Source organism: Atta colombica, unplaced genomic scaffold (genome assembly GCF_001594045.1).
Source record: "Atta colombica isolate Treedump-2 unplaced genomic scaffold, Acol1.0 scaffold1, whole genome shotgun sequence".
NCBI lineage: Eukaryota > Metazoa > Arthropoda > Insecta > Hymenoptera > Formicidae > Atta > Atta colombica.
This window is the reverse complement of record NW_017259183.1, coordinates 1,926,594-1,940,997: the sequence shown is the minus strand read 5'-3', so window position 1 is coordinate 1,940,997 and position 14,404 is coordinate 1,926,594. Positions and strand designations below refer to the sequence as shown.

Here is a 14,404-nt window from a genome sequence, read left to right as displayed (position 1 = left end):
TATTTATTCTGTAAAATTTTTAAATCTGAGAAAAACAGATCTGTGCAAAAAAATTATCAACATTTTAAAGCATTATCAAGATAAAGATGAATAAAATGAATTAATTTTTTTCCAAATTGAGCGATAAATTTCCTATGAAAAGTTTAACATCATTTCTTTAATTATTAAATTCTAGATTGTTAAATATTAGATTAGATTAGAATATGGAATGTGTACAACGAGATTAATTCAATAAATACAGGAACTGAAAAGCACAATGCAATGACTATCGTACCATATCGAGATACGCAATCTTGCTTCAAAGTAACTTAACTAGCATTAAGTTGTTCGAAAATATGCTGCACATTTTTTAAAAGTAATTTGAATGAAATTTTAATATCTAATAATTTTATAACGCTACGTTAATTCAGACGTAAGTAATTCGATTCGTCCTAGAAATTATTTACAAATGTCCTTGAAACTTATAAAGTGCGTTTAGGATCGACAGTCAACAAATGTATCGCATACTATCTATCATCAAATATCTACTATCATCATAAAGATGGTGATGGATTGGACACAATAACATTTTCATGTTATTCTTCGTTAACTTATATTCATGAGATTCTGTTTTCCGAGTAGGAGAAACCGCTACGTGTTGCTCTCTATAGCGACAGCGTTCTTCGAGATCGGTGTCAGGATACTGGATTCCTGATCGGAGTTGGGCGGGGTCAGGACCACCTGCGGCGCTATGTTGCTGTCGGCATCGGTGCGATCAGTGCCGGCTTCATCACCAGATTTCGTTATCATTCCGACAGTATTGTTAACAATGCATTTCTTAAAATGGGTCCTCATGTTGCTGCTTTGCGAGAACTTGCCACCACAATTGGTGCAGGAATACGGCTTGGTACCAGTATGATAATTAAGGTGAGTTTTCAGATGATGCTTCTTAGTGAAAGCCTTCGAGCACAAGGTGCATTGATAGGGTTTCAAGCCGGAGTGCAGTCTAGTGTGTAAGGTCATGTTGGAGCGGTCGGCGAACGCTTTCTGGCAGACCTGGCATTGATACGGTCGCTCGCCAGAATGGGTCCTCAGGTGCTGCTTGAGCAGCATCTTCCGAGAGAACGCCTTTCCACACTGATCGCACTGGTGCGGCTTCACACCCGTGTGTATGCGTACGTGCATGTTGTAGGCCACTCGTTGATTGAAGCTCTTCCCGCATTCCGCGCAGCCGTACTCCTTGCGGTTCCGATGAATCTTCATGTGTGAGCTCAGGTAGCCGCGGTCGTTGAAGTACTTGCCGCATTCCGGACAAGTGGCGGCGAACTCCCGCGTGCCCTCGTGCACGCTGCGATGGTACTTGTAATTGCGCAGCTGCGAAAATTGTTTGCCGCAGTCGGCGCAGCGGAACGGCTTTTCACCGGAGTGCGTTCGGCTGTGCACCTGTGACGATCACACAGACACGACGATGTGTAGCTAGGCTATTTACAAGGCCGCGGGGGCCGAAGACGAAGGAAAAAAAAAAAAGAGAAAATTGAGCGTAGGAGTCACGATATGTCGTTTCTCCTTCGTAATCGGCACAAACGTGGCAATGTGACAGGACAGAACTGCTGCTTAAAAATATGGAGTCAAAAAACGAAGGAAGGAAAAGTAGGTATATGGAACGACTTAGAGACATTAGCATCTCATTCTTCATAATCGATATAGGTACGAGAGCATGTACACGATCAAGTATGAATGAAGCCTGCTTGCGCCAAGCATGTAACGTCATAAAAAAGGACAGTAGTAATTTAACTGACATTAATTCCAACGTAATTGACACTTAAGCTCTGCGAAATTCTGCGAAATTAGAGACTTATAATATCTAACATTAACAAAAAAAGGGGAAAAAAATAGACGAGAGGGTTATAATTTACGTAGTGACTTATGGAACATCATGCGTGAGGAATATCATCAGTTGAGAAACAGTTGGGTTTGATAGTTTAGTTTGTGTAATCCAAGGTAATCGAGGATCTATGTTAAATAGGCTCGTCATTCAGCAATGAAATCTGTCATGTTAAATCTCTGGTTAATGCTCAGGTTAATCTCTACGTGAGATCTACGTAATATGTTTCTGCCGGAGAAGGAAATCGAAATGTGCGGCCTTTAAAACATTAATGTCTGATTTAATGATTAAGAAGTATACCTTGAGCGACGCCCTCGTGACGAAAGTCTTTCCGCACTGATCACACCTGTGGTCATCCACCGATCGTCCACGCTGCGCCATCTCTGTGCTTATGATTGCCTCGTTGTTATTATTATTGTCGCTATTAACAAAAATTCTCGCGATTCTCTCTTCTTCGCTCTTTTCCATGTTCGTCACTTCCGTCTTCGACGTCTCCTTTCTTTCATCAGCCTCGATTGTGTCGCAGAGTCTACTGATCGGATGCGACAATTCGGGTTTCGTCGGCGTCTGCGGAACTACCTGTGTCGGATATCCGCCACCATTTCCGGCATTCGCGATAACGCTGTCGTTGCTCGAAGACAATGATTGCGTGGGCGTGTTGCCAATATTCTGAAAGAGGGGTTGTTCACTGCTTCTCGTCGCGTTCACGGACGTTGCGATTTTATCAGAAGGCGCAAATGAGATTGGTGATCGATAGATCTCTTGGATTTTCGCTTCCGAACCACCGATTATCTCGCGCGATAATCTCGAGTCATTATTGAAGCTCATCTCGCAACTGGTAGGAACTTCGAAAGCCGTAGGGCAAGGTCCGTCGCTTCGCGGTGCGTTTCTTGGAGAATGAACAATATTCTTCGGGCTCGATATTACCGTAGATCGAGTTAGTTCCGGAGCCTGAGACTTCTTGTGGATTTCCTGCAACAGCCGTCGAATTGCACTTATACATAATTGATCTTTTCTTTTTTAAATAATTAATCTTAAATATTGTAGGAGGACATTAAAGAAAAATGAAAATGTCTCTTCTCTTAATTGCCAAGATAAATCATTTTTTTGTCTTAATTGATCAAAAAATAGAATCTTATTAATTTTATTATCTCTCTTTATTTCTTGCCTTTAAACATTGCCTATATATTTTTTATTTAAAAATAATATTTAGAAAATTTTGATCTTTTTTTTTGGAACAGATTTATTCATAAATCTGTTCATAAATTTATTTTTCAACTATTATAAATAAAAAAAGTGCACATCAGTAGTTTTCCTAGAGAGCAATTATATTCTTCACACGTTCAATGTATCTATGTCAAATCGGACGTTCTTTGACAGAAAAACACAACTGATCAAGTCAAACTTATCCTCATTAATCTTGAGAAATGGTATGGAATATTCGCGTGAAGAATTGAAATCGTTACGATGCATTGGCTGAGGCGTTTCAATAAACTAGAAAGTGATGACTAGGTTTTAACGCCGTTTACTATTTTATGATACTTTTAGTTACGCTTGATTTTAAGCAGTCAACTTTGTATACTCGTTAATTTAATATGACACCAAAATGTCAAAGTAAGTATCGCGAGTTGCGTACCGAATCTTCTTTCTTCGTATAATTATAATTTGTAACAATGCCAATTTTTTCTTTAATTTATAATTTTATATTGTGTAGAAGAAAGAAATTTGATGTTTAAAAGATTTATATATACATATTTATATAATTATATATTTATATAACGTTAATTTATTATTAATTATTTTAATTTAGTTTTTATTTCATTATTTATTTGTTGCATAAATGTTACAATTGAATGGAGTATTTAAAATACGCTTTCTTTTTTTTTTTTTTTTAGAAAAGTAACTTTAGACTTCTAATTTTTATTCCAGTGAAAAAATTGTTATTCATTGCAAATTTATTCAAACATTGAAAAATAATTTCTAAATATCACATCCAGCCAACATGGCATAATCCAACAATTGCACATCGACAATTTTCTATATCTATGCTAAATAAAACGTTTATATTGCAGCAATAGTCGCGTCCAGGAATGCGTCCGTATAATAAGCAGCTGGAAAAACCAGAAGAAAGCAACAATTAGAAAGTAGTTAGATTGTAAAACAATTTAATGCTATGTCGATCGTTCGAATGCAATAGTAATGGCCCAATTATTCCCGACATGATAAGGAAGGCGAATAATTAAGATGCATATTATTCGCATTTTAATAATTGTATTTACGTTTAACGGAAGCCGAATATAAATCGTCAAAATTAATTCACGAGATAAGATATGAAAGTATCCTATCAATTATTGTAATACTTTTGCATAATTCTCGATTTTAAATAATGCCGAATAGCAGGATCAAAAGATATGTGCGGAATTTATAACTTTGAATTATAACTTTTACATTTCCATATCAACATTATTAACTTTTGCTACTGATCATTATCTTATTAACTATTCTTTTTACATTTCTTGCTAGACAATGTCGATATTTTTTACTGCAATTTATGGAGACATTTAATTCTGAAAGAATTAATGTCATATATACATTCTAAATTTTTAGGAGTCATTTCACTCCAAGAGAGTGCCAGCCTAGAAAAAATAAGGCATAAATTTTTTCACTCTTAGGGAGTGAAGAATTATTCGGAGAGTCAATTTTAAATCTAGTGTTGAATAAATACCTATAATATATATAATTTCACTCTCTCGAAAGGGAACTGTAATTTCACTTTGGTAAACTTAATGTTAAGTTTAGCTTCTCTCTCTTACATCCAAACGTGACAAAACTCGATGTATTTTTGCAGGAAAATACACGAACAAATCCATCAGAAAAAAGCGTCGTTCTGCCCCGCAAATGAGATATTAATCATTAAAACTGACCATTGTTAGATTAAAAAATTCGCTTTTTGAAGAAAGTGAAAAGTTTCCTGCCGAATTGGCGCAACTATCATTTCTCTTGGAGAGAAATTTAAAAAAAAAATTAGAATGTATTTCGAGCATTATCAAATAATAACGAATAATGTTATATCATTATAACTTTAAAAATATTGAAAAAATTAAATAAGAAAATTATTGTGTACTTTTTTTTCAAGCAATAGTTTTTAAGATATATTTGAAAGCTTAAATGTAGCCAATTATATATTATCTGTTTATGAATCGTTCGTGTGATATTAGTAAACATGCTCTTCAATGTTTAAATGTAGTCCGTAATTGGCCATATTTAAATTATTTCTATAAACTATTGCTTATAAATAAAAATTTACAAATAATTTTTTTACTTAATTTTTTGAAAACTTTCTTAGTGTGGTATTTTTTTTGTGAACACTTTGTATAATCAAATATGATTCATGAATTGAATATAAATAAAGAAAAACCTTTAACTTTTTATAATAACAATTTTTATAAAAGAAAATCTTAAAAAACATTTTAACATAATATTATAAAATTATTTATAAAATTAAAAATTATTATTCTCAATACTATTTTCATAATATACAAAAAATCGTGGGGTTTACTTTGAAAATTATTAATTTATTTATTTAAAATTTTATATCCTTTAAATTAAAATAATATTGTAAATGAATAATAATAAATAAATTAAAGATTAGAATACTGTTTTCAGGGCAAATATTTTTTTAAAATTAAAATAATTAAATGTATAACAATACAAAGATGTATAGGGTATATAAGAGTCAACGTAATTAAGCGTATGTATATGTAAGAATGTATATATAAGAATATAATATGTTATTTCATGATATTCAACGTAATCGCAGTTATCATTTCTTAAGAAAAAATAATTCGTTAAATTCATTATGAAAGTGTAAGAGATAATACATTAATTAGATAGCAATAATGTAATTCACAGTCACTCTATTAAAACTTAATTATATGTACAGATCACAATTTGAATCACAGAGATAAATTTGATAGCAAGTACAGCAAATCATATTTAGCTCTGGTAGAGACAATTTTCTTTTACATGGACATATCCGATAACTATGACAATAACTTCATGCTGCTAAATAAATTGATCTGTAACAGACATGCATATTTTGTTATCATGTCCTTATATTAGCTACAGCAGCAAATCCTTTGTATTAGCAAATTTCATAGCTAATGCAATTTCAGCTAATTAGAATTAGCTGTAGTCAGCAACATTTTTTTCTGTGTTATGAAATCGTGTAAAGTATAAGAGGTAGTACACCAGTCAGATAATAATAATGTAATTCAGTCACTTTATTAAAACTTGATATATATACAGATCGAATCTTTCAAAAAGAGAGACACTCAAATGGTGACAATCAGCCTTACCGTTAACATATCTTTCAAAAATTCTTTCTGGAATACATATTGTCAAGTTTTAATAGAGTGACTGTGAATTACATTATTATTATCTGACTGGTATACTACCTCACGGAAAAAAATTAATTGGGTGATACAGCAAATCTATAATTTATTATGCAAATTCAACATCGATAAGCTAAGAAGATTTGATGATTTACAAATCGCTAATTTTATTCAACTGTCAACTTTGCTATTTTAATATAGAAAATTGACTGTCTGTAAATATTGTGACTGTAGATTTATTGAATCAGTGAAGTTTGAAAACTTCAGTGTTGTGTTTTTTTTCGTGCTCTTATATTTTACACGATTTCATAACACGGAAAAAAATGTTGCTGGTTACAGTTAATTCTAATTAATTGAAATTGCATTAGCTACTATAGCTATGAAATTTGCTAATACATACAAAGGATTTGTTGCTGTAGCTAATATAAGGACGTGATAGCAAAGGATGCATGTCTGTTACAGATCAATTTATTTAGCAGCATGAAGTTAGTTGTCATAGTTCTCGGATATGTCCATGTAAAAGAAAATTGTAAAAGAAAATCTCTACCATAGTTAAATATGGTTTGCTAAAACTGTACTTGCTACCAAATTGTCTGCTACACAGAAAACGTTTGCTGCACAGAAAACGTTATGCTAATTAATAGATCGACATAATAGCAAAATGCTTGTCTGTTATAATATAATGTGATAATATTTAGGCTTCACAGCTAATGGAAATTATCTCACAGATACGACGTTATGTATCCATATGACAGGAATTTAGCTACCACACAAATTTTTGCTGCTGCAACTAATCTTTCTTTCCGTGAATGAATTTGATGAAGTATTTCTTCTTAAGAAATGATAATTGCGACCACGTTGAATATCATGATGTAGCGATCGCATACAGATATCCGTCTTCATAAAATTTGTCGGCACATACGCACACTCATACACGTGACACATACATTCACACTCAACGTTCACATAAAACGGCTATACACGGATAATCGATCTCAAACACGAGATAATAGCCTTTTAAACGCATAAATTTCTTTTGGTAGTCTCAAAGTACCTGTTATTATTGCGAGAATAAACAGAGGCTTATTAAATTGTAATATATATATATAATCGGTGCTTTGATTCCTCTGAGTAATGTTAATTCGTAATAATTTATCATTTAAATAGTTACTCGCAGCGGATAACAGAATCGTTTAAATTTTTAAGATTACGCTAAATAATATTTAGTATTTGTAGAAATTTCTAGAGTTGCAAACGATCGAAAACGAGGACGAGATCGGAGAGTCGGCTAAGAGACATGAGCGAAATATTAGGTGTGGAAAAAAGTGCGTGGCGTTTTTTTAATGCTATCTAATGGAAAGAACGCCACGAACTTTTTCCCATACCTAATAAGGTGTATTCCGTTTCAAAATTGTAATCCCTTGTTGTAATAAACTCGATATATAGCCAATTTGACACTCCGATTTTTATTCTTCGATCAACACAATCATCAAAATTCGTAAAATGAAATTCCGAACAATCGATCATTAAATCGCTTGCAAGTAATTTATGTTCTCCGTGAAGATTGCTATATAAATTAGAAAACTTTCATCACGATCTTTCTATGACGATGGCAATAAATTTAAGAAGTAAATTTTGTATTATCTGGATGGCTCAATCCAAGAGCCGAAACATGTAATGTAATGTATTATGTAATGTGTTATAGAATTTCTTTATACATTGTTTATACATTTCTTTATACATTTCTTTATACAATGTATCATATTATAATTCTTACATATACGCTTAATTACGTTGACTCTTATGTGCCCTATACATCTTTGTATGTCTCTTTAAACAACTAAGAGTCTTTACTCTTTGTCATTTGATTTTAAATGTATAACTAAATCTGAAGAATAAAAAAATAATTTGCTCAAAGTTTATTTACCATAGTATTGGGTTGGCAAGTAAATAATTACGTTTTTTTAAAAAGTATCTATCAGTAAAAATCAATTACTTTCTTAACCAATATAAATATATTTTGATAGAGTAAAGTTTCAGCTTTAAGAATCTCTTTTTTAAATTGCGATACGACAACGACAACGTTTTTAACGAAGTTATGAGCAATTAAAGTCAAAATGATCCTTTTATTTAATCCGCGATAACTCAGTAATCAAACAAAAATTCATAGGAATATTTTAAAAAAGACGATTTTGTAGGGAAAATATCAAGTTTACATGATAGGTAGTTGAAAATTTTCTCAAATTTGTTTTAGGCACGTTACAAATCCACAAAGTGAGAAGAAAATTTTTCGTCTTTTTCAGCTCGTAGTTTTTGGTATGTAAAAATTATCAAACTCATATAAACTTAAAAAATGTGATAAGCTTTTAAAAGTAAAGGTTTTAAGCTTTAAAACTCTTTTTTTAAATTTAAATTTCATTCATTATTGAACGAAGATATTGTATATACTTGGGTTAAAAAACACAATTACTTCCTTGCCAATCCAATAGAATCAATTCTATGATGGCGTGAAATATTGATAAAAAAAATCGTAAAGGTGATCGCGACGCGCTGTGATTATCTGATTGAAATCTCCGTGAATCTCAATGCAAGCTGCGGAATCGCTGCTTATGTAAGTAAACAATCGTCGCGACAGCACGACGGTCCACGAAAAATCTGGCACGCATCTCCCGTCATCGAAAGAGAAAACGTTCGCAGCTCGGACGTGTAATAATAATGCGATGGACGCGCGTGCAGCTGGCAATGCCAGCTGGTAATGCGCAATCACGGCTCGATGGCCTGATAAACAGCCGCTGCAAACTAATTGATAGCCGTATTAAGCGGAACAGTATCGAACCCGAGTGAAGGGCGACAATGCAGCTGGAAGTGGCACTCTGTCACTAAAGGTGCGTAATGCGTACTTGTATACAGAGAACGAATAAACGATCAACAAATGACGAACACGAATCTTCCGGTGTTCACATTCGTACATGTTCAGCGCCTACAGGTTTCAATTACTCTCTTAACGCATGATATATTGCAGATAATTTCTGTTGGCTGTAATCGCTTCTAGCAAGTGCGAGCTATTCGCAGCTTTCCATCATGTTTTGAAAGCTAAAAATGATGTTTTTTTTAATTAATTTCGAACGACTCAGTTTTATCTCGATTTCCGCAATTGAAGCAAGCAGAGGCAAAATATGAGAAAGGAAGATATTTGTCACGGTGACAGAAAGGACATTATGCAAATCGTAAACTAGTTTTCGTATCTTCTGCGTTTGGCATATCTTCATTTATTCATGAGATTACGTTTTATCCAATACATAAACTTTTAGTGTAGCGACTGAAACTAGACAATTTTTAATAAGCAATTAAGTTTTCTCATTTATATATTATGATTGATTCATGAATGAATCACACCGATTTAAATAGAAGATCTACGATGGAAAGTAACATCATATTTTATGATCGTATGATCGTATGACGATAAAATATCGTGGCTAATTTGAAACAGGTGACATAAAAATTCGTAAAAAAAATAAAGAAATTATTATTTATCATAATTCGTGATAATAATATTTATATTTATATATGTTCCAAAATTGTTAAATTATTTAATTATTCTTGTGATTTCTGTATTTCTGCGAGCATTATAGAAAGCATTATACATAATAAAAGTTACGTTAAAAACTTATTTGTAATAACAGATGGGAAAAGATTATTTCCATTCAAGGTGTCGAAGTATTAAATGTAAATATAATTTTTTTTATTGTTACAATTATATTTTTTTTAAGTTGGAAATGGCTTAATAAACAAATATAGAAATGGAATAAGAGTTAAACAACTGTCGTATATTTTTATGTTAATAGGAATAGCAAGATCAATACCGCTGGATTCGTGACTACGATCAAGAATCGCGGTTTCTATTTAATTAACTCTATCGTTACTGCGATTTATAGAGACAACTTAGGATATCATTTTCTCTCGTTAATCTCACTTGTTATGACGATGACATATCGAGCGCATCTTCGTCTCCGTGTCAGTTTATGATACTTTCTTCTGCTATAGTAATTAAGGATGTAACGGTTTATTTTCGTCTCACCATTTTGCGGAAATTAACTGGTTCAGCGCAATCCAATCAACCGCGATTAATCTCTTCTTCTCGATAAATTTACAGTTTGAAAATTAATGCGATTGAATCGTAAACCTGCGGATACTATACATATAAAACTGTATAAAACACCACATAAATGCATTTAGGAAAAGGAATATAAACTGGTTTTTTCAAGTACATGTTAAGTGCTGTATTTTACAGATTTCATTTGAGAAGCGTTTTGTATTTATTAAATGGAGACATATAAATAATACTCATGCGTTTATTCATTATTACTATTTATAATCAGAGTTGGATAATGTTAAGTTAGAAAGTTAGAAGATGAGTTTAAAATTATATAGTTAAGTAATTTTAATTTAATTACATTTTAGAATCTTAATTTTTTAACTTAATTTACTTATTCATTTTATGGATAACTATTAACTTTTAATTTAACTTTTTTGAAATTAATCTTCAGCCACAATACGAGGGGATAATAAGTAAATAATTTAATAATTCTGTCTTTTATATTGTGTAATTGTTAGTTATAAATAAAAATAATCAGTAATTCTTTAATGAATATGCTGTGAGAAAGGAAAAATACAAAAAATTATGTATAACAATCAAATTTTTTCTTCCTCTTTCTTTTTGATTGTTTGTTCGGAATATACATAAATTATTCCAAATTTAATTTTTTAATTATTTTTTTATTTATTTTTTTTATCTAACTTCTAATTCAATTAATTTCATTATATATGGATCAACTTGTATATCTTAACTAATTGTAAATTAAATTTTCAAGGTTGTTAACTTTAACTTAACTTAATTTAAAAAAAAAGATTAACTTACCCAATCCTGTTTATAATAATATAAATATGAATTATCGTATATAAAATATATTCTTCGTAAATGGTTTAATCGGGTCTTCTTAAATTATTCGAAACACTGGCCAGGTCCGCTTTTTTTTCTATTACTTAACACGTACCAGTTTTTATCACCGATCGAACGAAAACGTGTGTTTGTTCAATCGTGTCGTTTAATGTTATTCACCTTGGCATAGTTCCCATAATGGTGATCCTTTTCGCATACGTTGGAATACGGATCCCCTGGCAACGGGATTTCGACAAGTACGACGAAATCGTATGTGGCATCATAATCGAGTAAGCACAGCCTACGTTCTTTAAAAGAACGTCTTTCTTGTTTTCATCGTAAAGTTTTGTGATTGGAAATATTGACTGGAATAAAATTATCTCTCGTATCTTGCTATCATGGCGTCATAATGTTTTCCAGAAATAACGGATCAATTTTAAAAAAATTATTAACTTTCCGAATGCATTTAAAAAACAAACTAAATCTCTATATTGGATATAATTTTTTAATCATTCGTTATCAAGTTGTTTAAAATATTAGTTCAGTAATATAAAATAACAAAATGTTAAAAATTGTCCAACACAAATGAGAGGCTGTATTCGTTTAAGACGAGTCTTGGTGCCTCATAATATTTGTGTGAATTAAAAAAAGTTTTAATTCGAGCAAATTACGCATCAATTATTTGTCGATCTTAAAACAGTCCTATCTGAATCTGAAAGTAATGTCAAATTACATTGATAAACAGTTTAGTATTATTAATGTTGATAATTGTTTGTAAAATATTGTAAAAAATTTATTGTGGAAAATATCGTCTTATCTGAGAGATTTCCCCCCCCCCCCATTCCATACGTCTTATCAATTCGACTAATACCGAAGCATGTGATAATATTTATAACCCAGTCTAAAACTGATATTTAAGACGTACGTTTTAAATACATAACCGTAAGATAAGTCTTAAATACAGTCTTAAAATGTAATAAGCCAATCACAAAGCTGTATTAACATCTTAATGAGTTTTTTACAATAAGCCATTAGTAATAGAAGTCGAGGAGCGAGTTGTAAGCGAGACAATGGAGTGTTATAAGACAACAATGTATCAATAATCAGTGACTGCATGGAAATGCTTAAATTCCATTTTTTTTACAATTTAAAATTTAAATTACGTTATAATGATCAATCATATAATGCATAGTTATTTGCCTTGAGAACTGTCACCCTTCTGATTGGCTGAAATATCGTAACGATTTAATATGATTTATTCTGGATGTAAGTTTTATAAGATTTATGACTTATAATTCTGTCTTACCATTAGTATGATATGAATGGTTTAGTGTAGAAAGTCCATAAGGCATTATTTAAGATAATCTTTAAAGAAGAGCTGACTATGAATATCGATCTAGAATCCCTGCAGCGTTTCAAAGCCGATAAATAATCGATGAGTAATTTATTTGAACTAAATTTTTTTAAAATTCATACAAAAATATTATTAAGCTAGTTTAACTAGCAACTAGACCGAATATGGTCCTGTTCACTTATTTGTGTTCAACATTTCTTGGTTTAATTTCATTTATTATTAAAAATTATATATTCATACAAAATTATGAAAAAATTCCTGAAAAGTTTATTTCCATTTTTTAAAACTCATGGTAAAACTCATGATTCACCTTTCAAGTTGCTCATATTTCCACAGAGCAAAAATATTATGGTTGCCATAACCAGAAATAATGATAATAAATTTTCGCTCATCAATATATTTGGTTACAATAATCAAGATAGACATATCTTTACAGCCATAACCGTTAAGATATGCCAATCTTACATTTATCACAACAATCATACTTCTTATATCCAAAAAAATATAATGATGGACGATTTTTGGTCGTATTTTCAACATCGATTCGTAATTAAATAAACAAATGCGACCTAATATTCGTTCCTTGTCTTTCATTCTCAGATAATACCGTTTAAGTCTCCAAATAAATAAAATTTGAAATTAAAATTGAAATCGAATTAGTCGATTTCAAAATGAACAAGTGAGCTAATATTTATCTGTCGAATACTCACGTCATCAGCGTGATGTTGAGGCACAAAGATGAGCCGTGGATTCTTCGGTGAATGATGGGGCCTAACAATCTGGCGCCACGGTGACGCGGTTACGCGATTTGCCACGTGTCTGCGAACGGTTCTCCACCTACAACAACTTTCGCCGCAACTGAGATCCTCGCCCGCCGAAGTCTGCGAGGCGTAATCGAGCATCTCGAACGACCTCGTTTGGCTGGTGGTGGCGGCCGCGCACAAGGACGATAGCGGCATCGTGCCCTGGTATGGACACTCGTCCCGCGTCGTTCCACAAGACTCTCCTCCCGATCCTTCCACAAGAACGTCTTCATTCATTATCAACTTCTCTGACGGGCAACTCGTATGCCCTCTTTCGTATCTCGTTCTGATCTTTTCCAAAGTATCTGGACCAGCGTATCCTTCCGAAGATGATCCTCCGGGGAGACACGTACCTTGTTGATATGTACTGAAGGATGATTCGTTACTAGGAGCTATTATCGGGTTCTTGTCAGCAAGTATCAAGCTATGATTTTTATCTGCGGAGGAATCATCTATTGCTCTATCCTGATGCAGGAAACTACCTATTGGCCACGAGTTTGGACAACTAGGACCGAACGATGGGCCAGGATTGTTAACTTCGTGAAACGCTCCAATATCCCTAAACGCATTTCTGTTGACGTTGTCCGTGGGGAATATCTTAATACATGACTCCTTCCTGTCAAACGGATCTTCGTAAGACAATCTTTTCGATCGATACCAAGGATACTGATCGCACTGCAGGTACTTGGGGCTAACTTTGATATCCTTGATGTCCTCCAGCTTGCAGTCTGTTGTTTGCTCCCCGCAGGTCGTCATCACTGGCACCGGTGGAAGCCGGATGCGCAGGGCCTCGGCAGCACGCAGAAACGCGTCCAGTCGCATCCGTGGAACAGTGGCGTTTCCGGTATAGACAAAGCCAAGAAGAGCCGCAAGTTCCGGTGCCTCCACTTCTGCCAGGATCACTGTAATCGGCTCACAATGAGCTGTGACTTTGCTGTGTGCCAGTAACACTTCCTGTAAATAAAATTTGGTTTATTAGAATAATGAATTTTAAATTATAATAAATATATAATATTTTTTAATTATAATTATATTTTTAATTATAATCGA

The 14,404-nt window shown here is 32.8% G+C and overlaps 1 protein-coding gene across 1 annotated transcript in view; it reads right to left on the bottom strand.

Moving 5' to 3' along the window:
- Positions 1-630: 630 nt before the first annotated feature.
- The window catches only part of LOC108693117, a 34,433-nt gene continuing 20,659 nt past the window's right edge, over positions 631-14,404 (bottom strand). The window contains exons 2-4 of the mRNA XM_018201894.1: positions 13,262-14,308; positions 2,165-2,836; positions 631-1,422 (exon numbers count right to left, since the gene is read on the bottom strand). Of these exons, the coding sequence (XP_018057383.1) occupies positions 631-1,422; positions 2,165-2,836; positions 13,262-14,308 (2,511 nt within the window). The remainder of the gene's footprint in view (positions 1,423-2,164; positions 2,837-13,261; positions 14,309-14,404) is intronic.